The following is a 23,902-nucleotide window of genomic DNA, read 5'->3' as shown; positions in this document are numbered from 1 at the left end:
ACAGACCTGGGTAGTCATAGGCATGTTTGTGAAGGAGAAATTAGAGTAGGAAGGGAATGAGAGACATGGGCTCGAGTCCTGGTTTTGCCACTAGCTTGCTTTGTGACCTTGGGCAAATCACAGAGCCTCTCCAGACCTCCACTTATTATTCTTCCCCAAATGAGCATGTTGAAATAAACTTTTCTATGGGCCCTTCCAGCTTTAACATTCTATGGTTCTTGGTCACCCTGAGAGCCCAGACCTACAAAGCAGGTACCAAACTATGAATGCCTTCCTCAACAAGGGGCAAGAAGAGGGATAAAGGGTACTTAGATTCTCCCTTACACTATTCTTCAACCCTCCAAATCTCTGCTAGTGAATAAGCCAGTGGCTCTCCCACATTAGGAAGGATGACAACCATGATTTGAATATGGATCTGAAGGAAATAAAAGGGAGAAAACAGATACTAGAATGGATTTTCAATAAATAAACTCCCTCTCATTAAACCTGAATTTTTCCCACATACACCTACTTTCACAGATCCGGTCTGGAAGCAGGTCTTAAATACTGTGCAAAACACATAGTAAGCATTTTGCTTTTATTTATGTCATCAATGGTTTCAATGGGAATGACTCATCCTTTCCTCTTTAACACTCTGTTCTAATATGGTTTACTATAAATAATGCAGAAAGAGGGGGAGAGAGGGGAAGGGAAGAAAAAAGAGAAGGAGAGAGCAGGAGGGGGCGGTGAGAGAGAGAGGCTGAGATTGTGGGTGACTGAGCACTGGGCCTCTGCAGAGCCAGGTCACAAAACATTCAGATCTGACAGACAATCCCAAGGTGAATGTGAGCTCAGCTGGCAGACCAGTGGTAGTTATCAAGAAGAAAGGCAAACGTTGCTCCCTCCACTCTCCAGGTGTTCGGGGCAAGTTAGAAAAGGGGGACTAACACACCCGGAGATTGAAATGGGCCTGGCTAAGATTTTAACACAGGAGCTCTTTTAACCTTCGAGAATCTTCCCAAGAGACAGAGGAGGGATTCAAATGCAGGCCACTGTGCCTCTCAAGCCTACTCCCTTAGTCTGTGTGTCAAATCTCAATCCATTCTTTCTGATCCCCTACTATATCTATTGGTGGCTGTCTACATTTTTTAACAGCAGAAATGTGCCGCAGGACCCAAACTCATAGGCGGCCAAACCACAAACACAAAAAACATTTCAGCAATAAGAGGAGTCTGCCCCAAGACCAGGCAATCTGTAGCAGCAACTCCTTCCAACCACAGCAGTTGGAGATTACCAATCCCTTGGCTTTGTCCACCTCCCACCTAAGAAGTGAAGTCAACATTCACCCCAGGGCTGAGCTGACAAGTCCTCTACACATTCTTTCCAGAATCTACCTTCAGAGTCAGACACAGTCATCCGATGTCATCACTCACTATATTTGCCAGATTTGTCACCGAATTATTTTGACCATTTTGAACAGCCAAATCTATCCTCCCAAAGGGCAAGGCGAAAGAATGTGGCACAGACTTCGAAAAGGATTCCAAAGGAAGATTTCCAAATGTCTGGGGCTGTGGCCACATCACAGGATTAAGTGATCACTTATTAAATACATAGGCTTCTTCATTTTTTATTTTCTTTAGCAGATATAATTTTTATTTTAAAGATCTTGTTTACTTTTAGAGAGGGAGGGAAGGAGACAGAAGGAGAGGGAGAGAAACATGGACATGAGAGAGAAACAATGACTGGTTGCCTTCCATACACGTCACAACTGGGGACCGAACCAGCAACCCAGGCATATGCCCTGACCAGGAATCGAACCAGCAACCTTTTGCTTTGCAGAAAGACACCCAGCTAAGACATGCTGGTCAGGGCAATATGTACGCTTCTTTAGAACAGCAGTTACACTTCACAAATTAAGACCTTTATATTCACGATGCACTTACATTATTCATCTATTATTTCATCTGCTGGCAACTAGAACAGGGTTAGTAAGTACCACCACCAATTTAACAGTGCCCAAAACAGAAGATTTCACTGGTTCCTTTCACAGCTTCTTCCCTGGGCCAAAATAACAGGCTTCTAAGGGCCTGGTTCTATAGCTCAATAGTGCCTGTTTACAAAGAACCTTCACTGTGCTATGCACCTTATACATATTTAGACACATAACCACCTTAAAGGCACTGGCCTCATTGTTTACCAAACAAGGCAACAGGGGCTCAGCAAGGATAAGTCACTTGTTCAAGGTACACAATTAATTCTGGAGCCTCAGTTTTCATCCAGGATGCCTCACTCTAAAGCCCGTGCTCTTCTTATCACTTCACATACACTGTCCCTAGAAAACACCACCTCTCAGATAGCCTCCTCTCTGAGCGAGGGCATCCCCCTCCCAAACAATCCCTGGGTTGTATTTCACTATCTGCAGCATCTCATGGACTTTGGGCTAGCTGTTTCAACTCCCCAGTAACTCTGCTTCAGTAGATATTCCTGCTCTAAATAGCACCCTCTAGGATCTGCAAACATTACAAGGACATCAAAACAAAGCTATCAGTTGTGTTCCTAGCTTGAGCAGCCAGTCCAAACCCTTTTGTTTGATTCTCAGACAGCTTATTGACTAGGTGATGGGGTCAGAAGTTTTCTTTTCACCTAGCCTCTTCCAGAATCAGGCACTCTGCTTAAAGAAGCAAATTCGGGGCAGATGGGAAAAGCCCACCCATTAAAGATTTTAGATTGACATATTTTTAGTAAGCTCCAGTTACTTACCAGTCAACAACTTGTGGGAGTGAGAGAGGGTTAAGGGAGGAAAAGATCGGAACTAAAGGAACTAAGATTATTACCTACAGCCCTTCCCCTCTTGAATTAACATGGGCATCCACACGGGCATCCACAACCCACTCAGTAAATGTTCTCAGAGACTCTGCATGTCCACATGAAGAAGAAAAGTAGGTGAAGGCAGGAAGCTGATAAACTGCGATAAATGCAGCTGCTCTGTTTGACAAGATACCTGTTTTCTTCCATCAGGTTCTTTCACACATCTCCACCCCCATCTGAAAGAGGGTCCTGTCTCCCCACCTGGTTCCTCCTTCCTAACATACCACCCCTCACCCTAACCCCAACAGTTTATCTTTGCATATTGAAAAACTGGCATTTATCAAGTAATCTGCTCCTCATAGATTGTTAAACAGACCACAGGGGTTATCAGTGGAGTTGATACAGAAAGATAAACAGCAACCTCTTAGGCAAATAGCACTAAGAATGTGGGACTGGCCACAGACAAAACTGGAATTTAGGGAACAATATTAATCTTAACACTTCTCCTCGGTGTCAACCCTGGAAACCTGCAGGAGCATGGAGATGATTCTTCGGGTGGATTTCCCTCTTCCTTTATTAGAGAGGGGGCAGGTGTGTGCGAACATCCGACCTGCTTTGCAAAGCAGTGGTGGCTGCATGTCTGACTGATGTAACTCTTTTCTGTGCTGACAAGCTTCTCCTCCTCCCAACAGCCATTTCATTTTTCTGGGATTTTGAGGCCCACTGGAATGTGTTTTGCTCAGAAAGGGAGAAAAAGGTATTCCCCACATTGGGAGTAGGGTAGGGGTCAGAGGGCAGTAGCAACAAAAGCCATGGGAACCAGGGGTTCCGGGTTCTGAGGCATAATCCACGTGACCAGAAGGTGAGGCTGCTCTGGGGCCGGCCGCTCCGCCCTGCTCATAAAGAATTAGATTCAGGTGGCATCTTTTCAAACTCTTTACACTATTTTAAGGGCAAACTTACATCAAGAAGCAAGAAGTGAGTGGCTCCCGGTGACAAAAGAACTGCACCCAGAGGGACAGAGCAAGCTGCTTCCTTCTCACACCAGGCTGCAGGCTGGGGCGGGGGAACGGGAGAATGACAGAGTCCAGGGCTGATGAGAATGAAAGACTGAATGGAATAGGCTAATTTACACAGGAAGTAAGCACTTACCAGACCCTTCATCTCAACACACAAAACCCTCGGCCATATCTGGAAGCAATTACATCCAGTTAACATGATCGGCTCACCACTAAAATTAACTACAAACAGAAATATTTTTCACTTTTGCAACAGGGGATGCCAAGGCTTGGCCTCTCCCCTCCAACCATCCTCCCTACCCCACTGAATCAACTCCTGGGCAATATTTAGCAGCTACTCAGCTCAAAAAACAAAAAATACTCTTAGAACTGTCAGGACACAGAAAGTAAAAGAGTGGATAATTATGAAGGGGGAAAGGAGGGGGAGACGTGGCAATGAAAAACCATTGTGCTAACAACGAGGAAAGAGGCCAGGTCTGTGGGCCCGTAATGAGCCCACAGCACCCAGAAGTCCAGCCCTGGTTTTCCACATTGAACGTCAAGGAAAGAAAAATGTTTTTAGAGTCATTTGATTTAGCAGCCGCTTCACATTGTTTTTAGGTTCCATCCTTATCCCTTCTGCCAAAAGGACGGGGGTGGGGGTATACAGGGAGGTAGACTCACAAATGTTAGCAGGTCCTTAATTTAGCAGAGCATTTAGAGGACAACTGTCACGATTTAGCTTTGGCATTGAACATTTCCAATCCCTACCCTACCAATGCCTTCGAAGCAGCTTAGTTTAGGTGTGCACAGTTTTTCACATGCAGGATGAAGAAAGGGCTGAGAGGAGGTGAGGACTTGCCTCCCTCAGGTGTGTGCAGTGTCCGAGTCTCCAAAGCTCCAGGCCCAGCTGCCTCCACTCTGTCCTTTCTCTCTGCACCCAACCCCACAATCAGATCACAACTTTTTTCCCCCTTGAACTACTGTCAAGGATGCCATAAATACTGGAGACAGACGGACAGATTTGTTTTAAAGTTCCTGAAGGAGGTGTCATCTCCCACATGTTCCCACACAGGCCCATTTTTCCAGGACACACTCGGCACGCTTTGCCTGCAGTGCAGTTCACTCCTTTGTCACCAGGGCCCCTTAGAACAGCAGCAGCAGCAATAGCAGCAAAAGTAATGCATCCATTTGCCAGATAACTCATAAACATGTCTCCTCAAAGCGTGAAGCAAAAGTTTCCCTCAAGAATAAAACACTACTGTTTTCTGCAAAATTCACATTTAGGAGGAAGAAGAAGAAGAAGAAGAAGAAGAAGAAACAACTTAAGTAGACTTTCTTGAATGATTCTAGGTTATGATGATGAAAAAATATCCTCGATAAGTTAAATGGAAAAAAGTGCTATGCCACCCTTTCCAATTTGTAAAACAAGTTTACAACGAGAAAAAAAGAAATGTGCACATCCTTTCAAACACTGTAATCTGACAGCACACAGCATGCTTGACCGTGGGCTATATATTCCATAGGCATCATCCTATGGACAATAGCTCAGCAACACTATGAAGCTGAGATTATTAACTTCCTCTCATGGATGAGGAGGCGGGTGCTTGGGAATCTTGCTACAGACAGAGCTTCCAAGATGCAGAGAATGAATTCAAACCCAGGTTCAACTGCAGACATATGCCTTCCAATTTCCTACCATTCTGCAACCAACAACCCCAGAAAATTTTGACACAGCAAAATGCAAAAGCAAGCAAACGTCATCCCCTCAAAACCCTCCTTCTAGAGACAAGCCCTGTCAGCTTGTGGAGGTCTCTCTGAGCCCCCCCAGACTCCACACACATATCTAGGCACTGACACACTCAGCTCTGTCACCACACAGCCATCCAGGCATGGAAATGGTTAAATGACCCTCAGTGAATAAATCAAAAGTTCAAGGCTGCAACATACCACAGTGATTCCCTCTTTACATATGACAAGAACCAGAGAGGGGCTGAAATCCCAAGCATCCTGAGCGGGGTCTCCCTGGCCTGCACAGGTTACGCTGTCAGGGTCAGGGCTGCGGACCTTTAGCGGCAACATTCATTTCCTGAACAGGACAAGTTCTCCTGACCATAAAGCTAATAGGAACTTCCTCGCACGGCGAGCTCCGGCTGACAGGGCCACTTGTCACTGGCCACGCAGGAGGAGAGCGCTGGTTCCCATTAGTGGATTATGATGCCAGGTGCTACTAATAAGGTACATCGGCAAGAAACAAGAGCCTGCTAAGTTGTCTGTACAACTCTGGAAGTAATCAGGCCTAGGCTTCAGGGCTGGGGAGGGGCCTTACCTAAAGAGAAGGGTAAGGGAGAGTGGGCAGGTTAGCCACAGTAGACCCGACAGCATCTAACCTGCTGAAGGGCTTAAATCAATACATTTCACACTCCCTCTGCATTTCCCCCAGCTACCATAAGAGACTCCCCCAAATAAACACTAATAATGTTTCCCCCAGCGCTGCAGGCCTGATGGATCACCGAGGGCCATTATGGTCAGCCACATCTGCTTCTCACTATGGCACGAAGAGTTGTGCCAACAGGCCTAATGACATTAAGATCACAACGCTCTGCTAATCCTCTTAGAGACCAACGCCAGGCAAGGGCCAGGAGAGGGTGACAGGGCTCAGAGAGCAACCCCCTTGTCAGGCTAGGGTCACAAGAGAAGCAGGAGAGAATCGGGGAGGCAGCCTCACATGGAGTCTGCTAGCACCGTGTGCTTTATGTTACATGGTACTGCATTTAATATGTTTAAAACCACGTTGAGAGGTAAGGGGCTAACCTCACTTCACAGGAGAGGAGCCCGACATTCAGAAAGGTGAAAACATCTGCCCAAATTCACAACGTAGCTCTCGCGTTAGAAGTGGATCTAACACCAGTCTTTGTGTCTTGCACTACTGACCTTGTCCCCCTCAGAGACAATGGTCTGACGGTACATCTGTCTTTGTCTTGGCATGCCTGGTGCTTCGGGCTTGTTTGTGTGTATGAGGCCTTACTTATAGTATTGGGGGAGTGGGGGGCAGTCTAAATGGCCCTAAAGCAGGGAAAACTCTAAAAACCACTTCTAACTAGCCATAATTCTCCTCTTCATCAAAATTTCTGTGCCCAGCTCCAATTAATTATGTCACCCGTAATACCCCACTGTTTTGGGAAGTTTTTCTCTTATCTAACTTGGAATCTTTTTACAAAGTCTGCTCCAGCTGAAGAAAATCACGCCTTGAGGACAGAGTCAAAAGTGAGCTAGCAACTTAGAATTAAGCAGATTTTTGCAAGTTTTCAGCCAAACTTTCCATGCTGACAATAAAGTATACCAGACCCCTCCTTGCAGCTGCAGACATAAGCCTCACATAGACAAAACCCAACCATAGTTTTCCCAGAATGAGCCGGCATAATAAGCACACCGGGGCTTTTAAGGGGAAATGGCAGAAAGGGGAATTTCTGATTAGGCTGGCATGAAATTAGCAGCATGGAATTTTTATTTTTGTAAGTGGGTTTCTTTTCTCTCTCCCTTTTTGTTTTTTTACAAAAGGCTCTAACACTAGTAGATGGTCTCTCTGTCAATAAGAGACGATCTAGTAGACATAGCACTCCTTGAACCCGTCTGGCCCCGACCACCTAACCCTTCACAGAAAGCAGCAGTCTCGCCGCTCTCCTCTTCTGCAGCCACCAGAGGAAACTGGGCCACGGCAGGCCAAGCATTGATGCCCTGGTCACCGGCTGCAGGGAACACGAGCTGGTCCTTCCTACATTCCCTCTTCTCTTCTGATTCCACCAGGGGCCGAAGGTCCAAGCAGGATATTACGGAGAGAAGAGTGAACAGGGAGCCAGAAGACCTCAGCACAAACCCTGGTGCCACCCTTTCCCACCTTACCATGGACAAGTTCATTAAAATTTCTCATGCTTCCCTTTGCCCATCTGGGAATGTAAAATTAATATCCACCTTACAGGGGGGCTAGAGGGTTTGGAAAAATTCTGACTATGGATGCACTTAGCCCAGAACCTGGTATTTATCAAGCACTAAAAACATTTGCAAAGCCACCCTTAGAAGTCTACTGCACTAGGGCCGGGAAAGGGAAGGAGCCCTGGAATGCCCAGCATCCACAAGCCCAGACTTCCTTCAATAGGTGGTGTCGGTGCTCTTCATCTCTGACTCAACCACGGTGACCTGCTCGCCTGGCCATGTATGCGGGCAACAGGACACTGCATCAGGGAGCTGCCTGGGCATTTGGAACTGGTCATGATGGAGAGTGGCCCAGCTAAATTTAAAAGAGAACTGGAATGACTCATCAGGCCTCAGGTCAATGGGACAAAGAGTACCTTGGCCACCAAGGTGCAAGGGATCAGCTTCTCCGGGCAAATGCCGGGGCTCACTGTGTATCAAGCCCCAAACACACAGCCTCCGAGGCAGCAGTTTTTGCAGTATGCTGCATGAGCCAGTGCCTCTGCGGAAAAGCAGGGCCCAGACCAACACAAACATAGTGTACCCTGCTTCACAACAACAATGGCAATAAAAATACAATAGCAATTACATTGGAACACCTACCTTGTGCCACCATTTTTTGCACTTGACAAATATTTACAAATTAACTCTTTTAACAAACAAATGAGTAAATACTGTTATTATTTCCATTTTACAAACAAGCAAGCGGCACAGAGGGATTAAGTAACGTAACCATGGTCACACAGCTGGCAAGTAGGGACACGGGGATTCCAAACAAAATAGTTTCATTTGCTCAAAATATACATTTATTATGTATAAAACATGGGGTCGGAGGTGGGGCAGTGGGAATGCCACAGTAAATTTTTCTTCCTACCAGAATTACTGCCATTGAGTCAGAGCTCTCACCTAACACCGCCAACACTGAACTTGGCTAAGAAAACCTTTAGTTATTGTGGAAAATTCAGGAACCCTCCATTAAACAAATTGAGATCTGCCTATATTCATTTAACAAGACTCTTCCCACTCAGGCTTTCCATTGGACTTGTTTTAAAGTCATTAATTTAAAAAACTAAAGTGACTGGAAATGTTTTTCTTCTGAATTAGCAACAAATCAAAGAGATTTAAATAAAATTTGATTTTCACAGTTTAGGATAATCACATTCAGATTCATAGTGTTCCTAGAACAAGCAGGAGGTAAGAGTGTTGCTGAGCTAAATTTTTTGTCCCCACTCCCTCCCACAATTAACAGCAGCATCCAATAGCGACAGCAAGTCAAATGGAACTTCTCACTGAGATGAAAGAGCTTGCAGCCTTCCTTCGCTATAAATAAAATAAATTATCTTCAAAATTTTCAAGACTTCAGCCTAGATCCCAGATGAAGCAGGTGACAGGCAGACTCAAATCTAACTGACCCTTATTTTAGCTGGAATCCAGATTCCAAAACAGAGCAAAATCCAATTAATCAAAAGAGCTTCATGCAGATGGAAGTGGGTGCACAAGCGATAAATGAAGAATTTTTCAGAAAGCTCAAAAATTCAGAAAGAGTTTGTCCGTGTCCCTAAGTTTACAAATGAAGAAATTAAAGCCCGGGATGAAAAAGAGACCGACAGTAATGGCCAAAGCTAAAAAAATAAAAAAAGCTGCGTCTTGAGGCCTGGCCTTCACCGCAGCTGGCACGACACCACAAAGCCTTTTGCCATCGTCTTATCTCCACAACCAATGCCCTCCCCAAAAGACTAGATTTCCAGGAGCCCGAGAGGTTACAGACTTAAGTTATTCATCACCCCCAAAAAGATACTTCCTGGAAATAGAAATGGATTCAGAAAGGATTTGGGCAAATCTGTGAATGACAGAACAGCCATAAATAGCTACTAAGAGAAGCTGGCGCCACCTGACCTTTAGGATTGACGTCAAGGAAGATAGCTGTAGCCTCCTATGGTGGCATCTCAGGGACGGGGTTGGCAACCAAAGACTAGGTCAGATGGATCTGACCCAAAATGGCAATGCACATGTTCTTATATGGCCTGGCATGGAGCACTCAGGGCTATGAATTAGCAGGCAAGCTGAATTTCTGGCCCTATTCATTTATAGCTATGTGACCTTGGGCAAGTCCCTTAATGGCTCCAAAGCTCATTTTCCTCATCTGCAAATTGGGGCAGATAATGGCCCACAATTCCTTTCTCCAAAACTCTGGTGTGCTTCAGAAAACCAAATCGTTCAGGTTTTAGAAAGGAACAATGGGACTGATAATGTTTGCCCAGTCCCAGAGGAGTCTAAGGAAGAACTCTGTAATCAAACACATTAATATTTTTGCAGCAAAACATATGAATATTCAAAATAGACAGGATAAATATAGCCTCACATCAGTTCAGGCCAGGTTTTGTCACTAAATGAGTTTGCTGCAAACTTACACAGAACCTATCAGCCTTCAGAGCTTTTCAGACTTCATAATCACAAATATGGAATGATGGACCTGTATCCCCTTTGGGGAGGATGTGAGATTAAGAAAGGTAAAACCATTAAAGATGCCCTGCAAAGGAGAAATTGCGACAACTGATAGAACTCATAATTAATATTATTGCTCTTGCTAACATTATTCCACTGCATACTCGGTTCCAAACAGAACTTGGTCTGACCTCACAAGTGCCTAAAGCTGGTAGAATGATGAAAGGGGACCAAGAGTCCTGGGCAACTTCTAAACTCTCAAAAATGGCCAAAACCAAGGTCAGTGGCCATTGACCCTCTACATGGTCGACCACTGAAAAGAGAGCTGCAGGCCAGCCTGAGAGAGACCAAGGCAAAGGGCCAGGTGGAACTCTGATATCTCAACCACATGCCTCAGACACCCCAACACTGGGCCCAGGAAGCTGGCTGCAACCACTCCTGTCATTCCCGAGCATCCCTGCAAGAGCCAGGCAACAAGAGGTCCTACTTTGTGCGCACAGGACATGCACTGCAGCTGGTCTAAGGGTTTGTCTGTAGAAGACCCAGAGTTCCTAGGAAACAGGACCTTGCTCTGATCCTGCAGCACTAAATTCAGAAACATATTATAACCAGGCTGTATGAGCCTAGGAAGACTGAGGGCTATAAATAAGGACTGTGTTCACACGTAAGTCAATCATACGGTTCCCTGTAATCTTATCACAATGAGCAGGTGCACCTGGCCCACTTGAGCAGGTCCCTAGAGTAGTTGATCCAGACAAGCTTATGTGCAGAACTGCTCCAGTCTTTCAGAGAGAGAAAGAGAAAGAAAGATTGAGCCTGGAGAGTCCAGTCTTCCAGAAGCTTAACATGACCCTCCCAACATCACCCTTCCTCCCTCAGTTGTTATCTTCTATAGTGTGGGCTTACTCAGGAAGGTTTTGGGGTCCAGAGTTCGCTCCATCATCTACCTGGAGAATGTTTCTGATCAGGTGTTCTGACTGTTATGATTTCTTCTGGATCCTTCAGGTGAGTAAGTCCCATTTGATTTACTGAAGGACTGTAGTGTCTTTGGTCTTCCCATCAACCCATGATAAATCTTACATTGCTTTTACATCTCGATGTGCACTGCAGGGACCACAACTTGACTAAGTTTCATTCCAACTACGTGTTATGCCTACAGGCTCCTCTCTTGCCAGACTGGGGCCAAGTTCTGAGGAAACCTTTAATGGGATTCCATAACCAACTCTCCTTCCTGCATGGCTTCCCAGCAAACTCCCCTTCCTTCCTCTCCATGCCCTTCTGCTCTCCAAGAAGAAAGCAGCAATAACTGCAAATTACTTAGCCTTTACCAATGCTCTAGCCTACAGGCTTAAAAATAAAACCTGTAGCCTGTTATTTCGTCATGTTCATCACTGTTGTATTATAACGAATTCCATAGTCTCTGGACGACAAAAGCTCCAACGCTGATTATTGTCTTGGCTTTTTGTTTTTACTGGTAGTTGGGATATGGAAGGAGGAACAGAGAACAGCAGGAAATAGGGAAGTAGTACCTTAATCCAGGAGCTTTGAGGGAGAGGGAGAGGAGAAAGGCCTCCCACAAACTGCTTCTGATCAGGGGCCAAGGGGCTGCCAGTCTGAGTGAGGGCCGAGCACACACAGGAACATTTTGTCCCCTCCTTGATTTCAGACCCTCAGAAATTTCCACCCAAGGCACTGCCCCAGGCTCTAGTTTCTTGGGCTGCAGCAGCTTACTTTCCACCCTCAGTCAAAAGCACATTCTCCATGTCAGCAGCCCACAGCGTGACACCAAGGATTCCAGTACCCCAAGGACAGAGACATTCTCCGCAATGCCCATGGCTAGCACAACCCCGGTGGAAGGTAGCTCTGTGGACACTATGCACTAGAACTCAGAGCCAATGGGGGTTATGCTGAGATGAGACACAAACAAGACAGGGGACAAAAGGGTCAGCTCTTCACCTTCACTATGTGCCAGTCACAGCTCTAGGGATTTCTATCAATAGACATTATTTCGTTAATTCAGCACCCCAACCTGCCTACCACTTCCATTTTTAAAAGTGTAAAACAAGGCTCAGAAAGGTTACATAATTATCCCAATCTGTGTGGAATACCACACAGCCAGGTCTCAGCCTCACCCTAGAGGACCGAGGGTCTCACAGAATGGGAACTTAGAACCCCTGGGAGAGTGATAGCTTTTGTAGCCCTCTCAGGTAAAGAGAAGAAATCAGAATTTGAGGAGAGCGAGAAAAAACTTTACTTTCCACGACAACCCATTTCCCATTGTTCATAACTGAAATAATTCACATCCGGAGATGACAACCCTACCTGCTCAACTTTGGGGAGGGGGTTTCCTCTTTAGGAAAGTTTAAGCAAAAACAAACACAACCTCAGTCTATTTTTGAGCTGTACAAGCATCAAGACACACCTTAGTGGCGGTTATTTTTCGCACCCACCAGGAAAAAAAGTCGGCTACATTTAGCTCAGCAGCACTTTCCACAAGGTAAGTATGTCTCAGTGCCACCGATTAAGCACTGCTAAGCAGTGTCGGAGCAGGTTCCGGCTCAGCTTGGGGTAATCAGACAAATCTCCAGAGGCCTCCCCTCTGCCCCACACCCTCACAGTTACATCCCCTCCTATAGTGAATGAGAAATGGAGGAATGGAGTAGACAGAGAGGGGTGCAAAAGTGGAGAATGCCCCAAGATCAGCCAAAATGATATACAAGGAAATGTTACCACCATGACAATAGAAACTGGATTTCTCGACCCCATTCATTAGATCCAGGGACTGGAGGATAAAGTGATGGGCATGTCGTTATATGACAGATGCAGGTGAACACCAAACCCACTACCGATTCCCTCCATATTTACTCCACTTCTGATGAGCAAGTTCCCAAACCCTTCGTTCTACAGGCATGATCCTCTTCAACTGAATGACTCCAAGAGGCAACAAAGTGCAAGGGGACTAAGACCCGACTTTGAATCCTACTTGCCCTGTGATCCTGGTAATGGTATTAGTATCTTCCCCATGTAAAAGAAGGACATCGCCTATCTTGGAGGGTTGCTGTGACAAAAATGTGACTCCATGTAAAATGTGTATTGAACTAGACATGTCATAAGAGCTTACTGGATGATTATTTCACGGAGAAGGAGATAGAGGCCAGAGCAACACCAGAGCTGGCCTGAAGTGGCACTTAATTCAACGTGAGCAGAGATGGAAGAAGAATATGGCTCTGCAGGCTGCAAAACCCACCCTTATGCCCATCCTTCCCCTTGAGTTTAAATCAACTCCTTCTGAATGTGTTTGCAGGAACAGAGAGTGAGAAGAGAGAGGAGAAGCCATGTTCCTGGTGATGAATGTTCGTTCAGAACCTGCAGCTGCTCTTGTGGCCTAAGCAGCACCGGCCCCTCCCACCCTCCTAAGCTGCAGCCGGCCTGCCTTGGCAGGAACCACTGATGGCAACCTGGATACCTGAAACCTGGCAACATGGCCAGATCCAGGCTGTGGGAGACCTTCGTCCTCAATCCCACTTTCTCTTCTCCCTCCCTCCACAGTATTAGTCACTCCAGACATAGGAAAACAAACCCAACAGCAGAAAATCAAATGGGAGCCCAAAAGCAGAAAGAGGAAAGGGACTAGTCAGAAGTTAGGTCCATGAGTTCCCCATGCTTAGGAAAGATCTTCGATCTCTCACCACACCTAAAAAGCATACCCCTAACCCCAGGACTTAGAAAAAAGTGTTTTTTCACTAATAGCAGGGAGGACAGGGGAGCCAGGTCCCAAGACGCGGGAGCAGCCAGTTATAAAGGCAGGGTACCGAGGCCAGCAGTTGGGCTGGGATGTCAGGTGCAACCAGTGAGGAACCTACCTGTGCTGCTCCACAGCCTCGTTGTCAGGAAGCTCCACCCCACACACACTGCACTGCTCCCCGATGGTCCGGCTCTCTGACTTCATGCCCACAGCCAGCTCACCCAGCTTGTTGAACAGCTCCCTCTGGATGAAGCCCTGGGGCAGCAGACCCCCATAGGTGCTGAAGTCCATGGAGACAGCCAGCGCAGGCTGCACGTGGAGGCCAGAGGACACTGAAGATGGCATGCTCAACACGGACTCAGCCTTGTGGTTGGGCAACACGGAGTAGATGCCCAGATGTTTCTCAGCTGTGGGTGCCAGGTGTTCCGGTCGGCCTGGGGGACCCTGGCCAGCCTCAGCTGGGGGTGGCAGCTGTTCAGCACTCTCCTCACGCCCATAGTGCAGCTCCCTAGCACTGGTGATGACGCTGCTCCGTGTTGGCGTCCCGGGCCCTTCTTTGCCCCTTTCCTCAATCTTGTCCCCCATCCCACCTGAAATACTGGACTCAGCAGCCCCAGGGCTGTCCTGGCTGGGCACTTCATCCACCTGCATCATCTCTGTCTTCATCTCAGCCACCCCGGGGTGATGCCCACCCCCAGCCAGAGTCAGCTCCTCAGGCCCTGCAGGAGGCTGAAGAGTTCCCTGCAGGAGAGACTGTCCTATGGTCATCAAACTGTCCACTGCAGCCTTGGTGGGACTCATAGCTGAAAGACCAAATGAGGTGGAGACTGACGGGCTCTGGTCTGCCATGGGCCCAGGGAGGCCCTGTGCAGCCACACTGGCATACGCACTCTCCTCGCTGGAATGCTTCGAGATGAAGATGTTCTTGAGGTACCGAGCCTTGCGGTCCTCTTCTTCCTCCGCCCCACCATCCGCCATGGTGGCTTCCGTGTCATTGTCATCTGTGGCCTGGATGGTCTCCAGAATCTTTAGGCACTGCTCCTCCAGGTACTCGATCTCCAAGATCTCGGCCGCATACAGCAGGTCATCCAGGTCCTCTGCCTTGGCTTGAAGTGTGGCTGTGTATGCATATTCCAGAATCTGCTGGAAAGTCTTTGGAGAGAGGAAGTCCAGAGTATAGTGCTGGCTGTTGCGGTGGAAGAGGATCTCAAACATCTTGCTGGTGCAGGCCAGCACGGTCCGGTGGGCGTGGAACTCCTGGCTGTCCACCATGATGACCACATCACACAGCGTCCCGGCGAGCCGCATCTGGTTGGCTTTGCACAGGAGCCCTGTGGGGTGGCTGGGGTTCTGCAGCTGGATCATTCCCATCTTTGTCAGATCCATGGTGCTCCCCGCGGCTTAGGCATGAGGCTCTCTTTCCTTCCTGGCTCTGCGTGGTGGGGCAGGGTGGGTTTCCTGAGCCAAGGGACGGGGCTAGAGGGGAGAAAAGGCAAAGAGAAAAAAGAGATGACAGAACAAAAGGTAGATTAGTCAGTGTCCCTAAAAGTAAGGATTCCAACAATACAACACAACACCCTGCCCTCACTCAGACAGCAAGAGAATCTTGGAGATTTTAATGGAGTAGAAGGTGGCTTCCTAAAAATCTAGGAGTCTGCCTTTATTAACCCACGAATGAGAGCAAAGAGAAATTTGTGCCATAACCTATGCCTAATTCACTGTTAGGTGACGTAAAATGAAAATTACAGTGTAGTCTTCTGAGTTCTGGTCTTTCTATAAGTCTAAAAGTAGGGGCATGGGGGATCCTGTGTAAGGCCAGCATGTTATGAGAAGGTGCCCAGCACTTATTGAAAATTAGTCAAATTTGAACTCCTTCCTTTAGTCAATTGAAGCACTCAATTCTCTTCTCAGCCCCCTGTGCAGCAACCTTCATCTTCAAAACAAAGTTCTTCTAAACCCTGCTTCATTGTGGTAGCCCCAGGAGTAAAGTCAAGCCTAGCTGAGCTAGCAGCCTGCAGTCCTAGCCCACAGAAACCTATGGGCAAGGGTTCTTCTCCTCCAGGCCTATCCTCTCACCACCAGCCAATGTCTTCCTGGGCCCCTGTTTTTCCACTCTTCTCAATGCTGCCAAGGACCGACAGAACATGTCCCCCTTTTTAGACACTAACAGGAACACATACATATCACCCACACACTAGCTCGGGTCACTTCCACCCATAGGTACCTCAAAATTATTGTATGTGTGATCCTAAATCTGAACTGTGTGCATTCATGTGTGCGCACACCAACCAGAGAGGAAGAGATGATTAACACTCGGGCACGTGCCTACATAAGATGCTGCACTTACCCGCTACCCACAGGTGCCCAGTGAACAGAAGGATCTATAAAGTGTAGAAGGACAGGTCAGGGAAGACCTAAGAAGAGAGATCATAAGAAATATGCACCCTTGCAGCCAGAAGTGTACATGCTAGGAACATGAACTCCAAGTGCATCCCAGCTCCCAGGAGTAGGCAAGTCCTGCAACCAGGAGCAGCAGCTGATGCTGAACATCGCTCCAGGGTACAAGAAGTGATACCGGCACCAGCATCTATGTGTGGGTTACAACCAGTATGAAGGGAAGACACAGCTGGGAGACAAAGGCCTCTCCCAAAGCACTCGCTGTTCAGGATCAATAACAGGGCTCTGGGACTCCTGCGCCTTTTGAAGAGTGTTAGACCTCACAGGCCCAGTTCCCTCCCAGCCTCTGCTTTGCTGTGGCCAATACTGCAGTAAAATGAACTAGGAGCAAAGCAGAATGAGGGTTCTCCCTCACTCTCCCAATCCTCCTCGCTCCTTCCCTCAGAAGAAGCCACATGGATTCCAGAGCCACAAATCTCATGCAAAAGTGGTTAAGACTATAGCTCAAGACACCTGCTGCCTACCCTGGTATAAGGACTGAAGCCACCAAGCGTAGGACGGCCACTCATCCCCACCTTGCCACTATGTGCTTTCCCGCAGACTCTGGGGGTTCCGGAGAACTGGGAGGGAGCGATGAAGAGACTGGAAGCTGGGTTACCTGAATTCCTTCCCAAAAGCAAGCTCCTTGGTTCCTAGGGGAAATCAGGATGCACTCAGTCAACCGTCACCCCAAACCATGCGGTTCAGCGCCGGCGATCCAGACCGCGCCGGCCACCGCACCCAGCCAGGTGGCGCGGGGTAAAGCCGGCACTAACTCGCTGGAGCTCCGAGGATCGATCGTGCTTTCACACACCTCTACTTGCCAGCCACCCCCACGGAGACTTGAGACGATTTCGGCAAACTTAAAGAGAGGCAACTTTTCCCGGGAAGCAAGAACAGTGGAAGGAAAGGGAGCCGGGCTCGGGAAGAGGAAAAGCGAAAGAGACCTGGGCGAAAAGCTGGAGTCGGGGCAGGCTAGGCTGCTAGGGGAGAGCTGCGAGTAGGCGGACCCGCCCGGCTGCGAAGGGGAAGCACACAAGCCCCATCCAGTTGTACGAGAAAAGGCGAGAAGAAATCCGCCGGCCCTCCCTCTCCGACCCAGGGCTGTGACCTCCCGGTGCTAGGGGCAGGATCCCCAGCCGCAGGCCGGCCAGCGCCACTAAGCAGCCCGCATGACTGGCGCAGGCACCGTGCGCGCGTTCCGAGGAAGAGGCGAATGAGTCGGTACAGAGTGCGGCTGTGCGTTCCAGCGGATCCGCGGGTCAACTAGACCGTGCGCCTTTCGAGCGCCCGCATGAGTGCTCCAGGGCCTGTGCGAGAGTTGCCGGCGCACGGGGGTGGGAAAGGCATCCCGAACGCATCAGGTGCAGAGCCCAGGCACCCACCGAGAGCGACCAGGAGCGCACAGCGAGCTCCGGCGTCACGGCCAGTCCCGCCGAGAGCCGAAGAGGGCCCGGAACCTGAAGACCCTCCGGAGCTCCGCCACGGCCGCCCCTCCCTCCTAAAAAGAGGGGATCAAGTCCATTTAAGAAGGAAAAAAGAGGGGACCCACCACGTTTTTCAAAGAAAAACAAACCCAAGTGAGTCTCAGTCCTGCTCCCCACCGCCCCCAGATCCACTCTTCTGATCCTGATTCTAGCTTCCCAGCCCACCAGCGAATAAACACAAATAAACCACCACCCTGTCTCGCACCGCGCACTGGTCCGCATACATATGAGCACCCACAGGCTCCGGGCTCCTCCGCCAGCCGCCAGCCACCAGCCGCCCGCGGTACAAAGCCTCCCCATCCCCAACCCTCCGCTCGCGCCCTCAGGCCCCGCAGACCGCTCTGCCCCCACCTCTCACCCTGACCGTGTCCTGGAGTGGAAGGGTTGGGGTGGCAGCTGCGCCCAAGATGACAGCGGGGGCTCCTCGTTCTAGCCTACCCCCAACCGGTGACAGCAACGGCTGCAGCAGCAGAAAGAGAACAAGCCGAATAAAATCAGGCACAAGACCAGCGACCGAGTGGCCGAAGCAAACGCACCCCGCCAGACCTCTCCAACCCAGGAGTGCCTTGGGCGCGCGTCTTTCGTTGGGCGGTGCGCACCTCCCTGGCCCCCCCACTCACCGCTGACTAGCCGGGCGCTGTGGGGTAGTTGTGCGTGCCTCTGAGGGGAGAGGGGGTGTGCCAGTGTCGGGGAGGAGTGTTGCTGGAGAACTGTTGCTCTCGGTATCACGGCGGCAGCGGCGGCATCACCCGGCAGTTCGCAGTACCCGCTCTCATCGCCCTCAACTCCTCTCTGCTGCGAGGTTAGCAAATCACCACCGGCCTCTGCGCCTCCGCCGCGTCTCACGTCAACGCTGAGCCCCCTCCCCTGCGAGGCCCCGGCGCCTCTCCATCTTTAGTGCTGGCGGCGGAGCCGGGCTCTCTGCCCACAGCTGCCCCCCTTCCCTCCCCCCTCCCACCCTGTCCTCCGGCTCAGCCCGCCCACACACACACCCCCGTTCCCCTCACCGCCCCCCCTTCCCCAACACTGGCCAAGCAGGCGAGCGCTCCCGCCCCACCCCTTCCCTTCCCTCCACTCCTATCGCCTCCCTTCCCGGTGCGTGGCGCTCCGGGCTTCGCCTGACATCTAGCTGCTGCTGGGGCACCGGCGGCCACCGCTCACCGACCAAGCGGAGAGGAAAGAAGGAGCTCATGGGGAAGAGTGCCTGCCTGGGACTCGGAACCCTTAGTGGGGACAGTGGAATTAAGGTGCGGGGAACAGCCTCCACCCTCAGTCCCCACGTTTTTAATTTCCAATGTTTGCTCCAATTCAGTGCGTATCATCTGGCCTTTCACTTTTGCTCCAGGCTCAGGGCTGCGTTCTCTGTACTCCGAAGGTCGGTTTTAGGAGGTCGATTTCCCCGCCCTAGTTCTGGCCTTCTGTGCCTCTCGGCTGGGATGTGCTTCTGGGCGACGCGCAAATGAATTGCGAGAAGTCTGGTGAACCAAGTGGAGAGGGTCCGCCAGGATCCAGCGCTGGAGGTGGATGCCCAGTTTTCGCTGTCGTGACCCCTGGGGGCTGAGGTCGAAGCCGAAGAGAAACTTTTATCCTTCTCAGTCTTAAGCGCGCCCTCAGCCTTAACCCGCTAGAAAACTGGTTGGAAGCAGTTCCTGAGAACTGCGCCTTATTCAGCGCAGTGTTGCGGAGGGGCGCTGGGGCTGGTGGTGGTGGTGGTGAAAACTTGCAGAAGCTCCAGACGCCCCCTGCCCCCGAGGTGCCTCCCCCTCTCAGCTGGCTGCTCCACTTTAGAGTGGAGATCACTAACATTGGGGTAGAGCACCAGAAGAAATCCACCCCTTGGCTTTCCCTGGAGGTTGGCGACAGTACGGGGCAAGAGGTGGAAGTGTTCTTCTGAGTGCAGGCTATGGGGGCCAACTAAAGTTAAGCATAGTGGTGGGGTCTCTGGACAGTCCGCCCCTAAAGTCATTCAGTCTTGGGAACGCTGGGAAATCACTGAGTCTCCACATTCTGTCGCTGACACGCGGGTGGGTCAAAGGTTTTCCGCTAAAGTCACGTATAATCACATCCCGATGTGTGCCTCTGGCACTGCCCCAGACGGAGAGTCAGGCCAGGAACTTTAGGGTCAGGGAAGGTGGCAGAAGCCAACGAGAGAGAGAGAGAGAGAGAGAGAGAGAGAGAGAGAGAGAGAGAGAGAGAGAGAGAGAGAGAGAGAGAGAGAGAGAGAGAGAGAGAGAGAGAGCCGCTTCCGGCTGCGAAAAGCCAGTCGGCAAAGTTTACAAATCAGAACTGATCTGGGTTCCCAAGAGCTGCTAACGGGGTAGTCCCAAAGACAGGCAACTCCATCCAAGCAAGCATCACTTCTGTCTCCTGCTCCCAGGGAAAGGGCCGGGACCTGCGCGGAGTCAGGGAAGAGGAAAGGACGGCAGAGGGCAGAGAAGCACACTTGGAACTGCAACACCTACCTGATGCATGGGAAAGCCCAGGCCCTGGGTATTCCTTTTGATTAACAATAAGGACGACTTTACTAGTGAAAGTCTACGCAGTCTATAAGAGCAAAAGGAATTAAAGGAAGTGTTTTAAAAACTGGTCTTCAAGGAGAGGAGAAAAGACCCTCCTAATGCCTCACCAGGGAAATAGAGAATCATTAAACTTGTGTTTCTGCTTGGATGCTGCCTGGTGAAGGTTGCCGCCTCAATGTCCACATCCACTACCAGCCCCTCCCAAGTTCAGTAGCAGGAGAAGCACACAATTAACCCTTGGTCCTAATCTCCTATTAATCCTCAAATCAGAGAAAGAGAGAATCTCTGGAGACAATGGGGGAGAAAGAACAATTCCTCCATAGTCCTGGACTCCCTCACCTCCATACCATATTCACTCTATGTGAAAATCTCCCTTGCTTCATAAACTCTGCCCATTAAAAAGCCCAGCCCTTGTTAGTAAGTGTTAAAGAGAGATTAATGTCTGATTTTAAGAGGTGGAGAAGGTAACAAAAAGGATGGAAGCAGGCAAGGCTGTGGGCTGAGTGCCAGCATTGGGCTCCCAACATTTCCACTTAGCACTGAAGGCTGGCTACACAGCAGTTTGATAAGGTTTATTGGGCCCAGATAAAGCAGCAGCAGCTCTACCACCACAACTGGCACCATTTATAGCCAGAGCTATGTCCTTGGGGTCCCGGAAGGCTGATGAGCATCCCCGGCTCAGAGATTTCATATGGCAGCACCTAAAAACAAGCAGGATGGAAAATTACAAGAGAAAAGTTTCTCTTCTCTCTCTCTCTCTGTCTCTCTCTCCCCACACTTCTCTCTCCCCTCCCCCCTTTAATGTTCATGTATTTGTAGTGATTTCTTTTTCCTTTTTTTCTTGAAGGGTATATGGTAAGGGAAGCTGGGACATCAGTTCTGACAGGTCCTAAAAATAGAAGAGCCCTCACTCTGGGGAGAGATCATGTTGAAGACAGGGGAATAGATGAGTTGACCTTTGGATGGAATTCCATTGATAAATCTTCCTATTCCCTCATCTCCTCTTTTATTCATATATCTCCTACTGTCAGAGCTCAGTTTGTCGAAGGGGGAGGATATCAGGTCTAAGTGATCTTACAGTAAGGAGACAGTGGGACTTACAACTCATTCTGAGCACTGACTCTGAATCTTAACATTGCACCTATGTTGTTTTATTTAATCCTTATAACAGCCCTATAAATGCAAGTGCTATTATTTTCCCCATTTCTGCAGATGAGAAAACAGTCTCAGAGAGATGAAGTGTGTTACCAAAGACTATAGGACTATGAAACATCAGAGCTGAAACATAAAATCAGAGGATTCTGACTGCAAAGCTCCTGATCTTAAACTTCAGATTATACAGTCTCTAGTAGGATAGAAAGGGAAACAAGGGCTTTTCATGTTTCTTCTCCTCTTACTCCAGTGAGGCCAAGTTCTGTGCAGCAGCCAGTCAAGCTTAGGGCCAAACAGTTCTCTACTGAATCAGGCTGCCAGGTAAATAGACTTAGATTCCCAAGGATCTCTGCGCCTTTCCTCCTTCCTCAAAATCTCAAGCAGAAGTTGAGGAAGGAGTTTTGAATTAAGATAAAACTTGAACTAAACAGATGCCCAGGAAGAAGGTTGTAGTGGTGTTTTTAATATTCTGATTGAGTGCTAATGGAATGTTGCAACTCATTTTGTTCCAACTCCTCGTTTGGAAAATAGTTTTAAATTTTAAAGGTAAACTTTCCCATCATGATAAATAAATCAATAACTCCTACCTTAGGGGAGAAGAAGCTACTTTGCATTTCCCCAAAACTTTGTGATGAGTGAGGAATGAAGTATTTTCAGGGAGATGAAAGCAGTAAATCCCCTGAATGAAAAAAAAGTAGTCCCCACTGCCATTAAGAACTCTAAGTTGTCACCGGAGGATGCACCAGGCTGTCACATGAACTCTCAGATCTTTACCTCACTGGGGACCCTTGGGGGAAAACACAGCAGACATATTGTGTCCTTTTCTGATGGCAAAGAATCTTACAATGCTTCAAGGTCATCATTGTAAATATCTACTATAGCTAGATGTACATGATGTCAAAAACTAGGCTGAGTCACCCTGGCCGAGTGGGTCAGTAGGTTAAGCATCATCCCATACACCCAAAGGTTGCAGGTTCAATCTTCAGTCAGGGCACATACCTACATTGTATGTTCAATCCCTGGTTAAGCAATCGATGTTTCTCTCTCACATAGATGTTTCTCTTTCTCTTTCTCTCTCTCTCTGTCTCTGTCTGTCTCTCTCTCTCCTTCTCTTTCTCCCCTTCCTCTCTCTGAAATCAATAAAAAACATATCCTCAGGTGAGGAGTAAGCAGAGTCAAATTTGCTCTCTGTGCATACATGATGGGGCAAAGGAGGTTTACAGTTGTTCATATGGAAAACAATACAATAATTAATAAGTAATATAAGAATAAACTTGCGCGTACTCACAACTGTAAACCTACTTTTGCCCCACCCTGAATGTTGATAATTTTCTATGTTTTGCCTTTTTTTAATGTTTAATTCTTCTGTGTCACACCCTTAGATGCCCCCTCCAAAAAACAGAGGGGGGAAATACTCAAGTGATGTGTGGGTGGATTCTGGTTAGTTGAAGCCCAGAAAACCAAATAAGAAGATTGTTTCTTTGATTATTAATTGCCATCTTCTCTCACTCCTCCCCTGCCCCCACCCCCAGTCAGGGTTAGTGTTGTTCATCTATAGAGCCGAGAATGACTTTTCAAAGGGAGGCAAAGAGGGGTCGTTTCTTTTAGCCCTTGAGGCCTTGAGTTGTTGTGACCTCAAGATCTTTGTGATTGAGGAAGATAAAGCTTTTTCTATTCTCTCTCCCCAACATATTGCAAATGGTGTTGGGAACTAATGTTGTCAACTCAAATAGCAAATCTGAGTTGTTATTAGTGCAAAGATACCCTGAAGGGGTAGGCAGTTGGATGAAATCTGCAACGGATATTATGGGAAAGTATGTTTATAATTATAATGGGATTTAATGTACACTGGGACCAGATGATAGCAGCCATTTTAAAAAGAGATGCTTAATAAGAGAGGTCTCTTAATGATGGGAAGCAGGACTCAGGTTATTATGGAAGAGCACAGTATTTCACTGGGCATCACAAACCATGTGCCAGGTTTTATGGGCTTCTAACAAAGCTTTGGGGTGAGACATAGCAAACACTGCTGTCAGCTATTGGGCATAATTGCTTAATGTTGTCTTTGAAAGGGTATCTTCAGGTAAGAGGAAGGCATGTTCTCCCTTTGGATACACATAAGCACAAACACACTGGTCCTGAACTAACACTGGGTAATTTTTGGCGATTCCAGAAATCTGCTTTGTTCTGAGAAAGTCGGCCTCAATTTCAAAACTAAAATTCTGTAGCTGTCGAGGGACGTGTTCTCCACATAGTGTGCATGAATGAAGCAGCATGACTCCTGGAGCCCCACAGCTAACCCCCTGGGCACTGTGCTGAAAACTAACAGGGCATTTTCTAACACTTTGGTGTTTCATTGTG

The 23,902-nt window shown here is 48.4% G+C and overlaps 1 protein-coding gene across 1 annotated transcript in view; it reads right to left on the bottom strand.

Moving 5' to 3' along the window:
• ZBTB16 (zinc finger and BTB domain containing 16) overlaps positions 1 to 15,418 on the bottom strand; it is a 182,940-nt gene extending 167,522 nt beyond the window's left edge. The window contains exon 1 of the mRNA XM_090265962.1: positions 14,066 to 15,418. Within this exon, the coding sequence (XP_090122088.1) occupies positions 14,066 to 15,333 (1,268 nt within the window). The 5' untranslated portion in view covers positions 15,334 to 15,418. The remainder of the gene's footprint in view (positions 1 to 14,065) is intronic.
• Between the last annotated feature and the right edge of the window lie 8,484 nt (positions 15,419 to 23,902).

This window comes from Furipterus horrens, unplaced genomic scaffold, assembly GCF_987537825.1.
Source record: "Furipterus horrens unplaced genomic scaffold, mFurHor1.1.pri manual_scaffold_2, whole genome shotgun sequence".
In the NCBI taxonomy this organism is placed as follows: domain Eukaryota; kingdom Metazoa; phylum Chordata; class Mammalia; order Chiroptera; family Furipteridae; genus Furipterus; species Furipterus horrens.
Note: the sequence above shows the minus strand (reverse complement) of the source record. Positions and strands in the feature narration are given on the sequence as shown.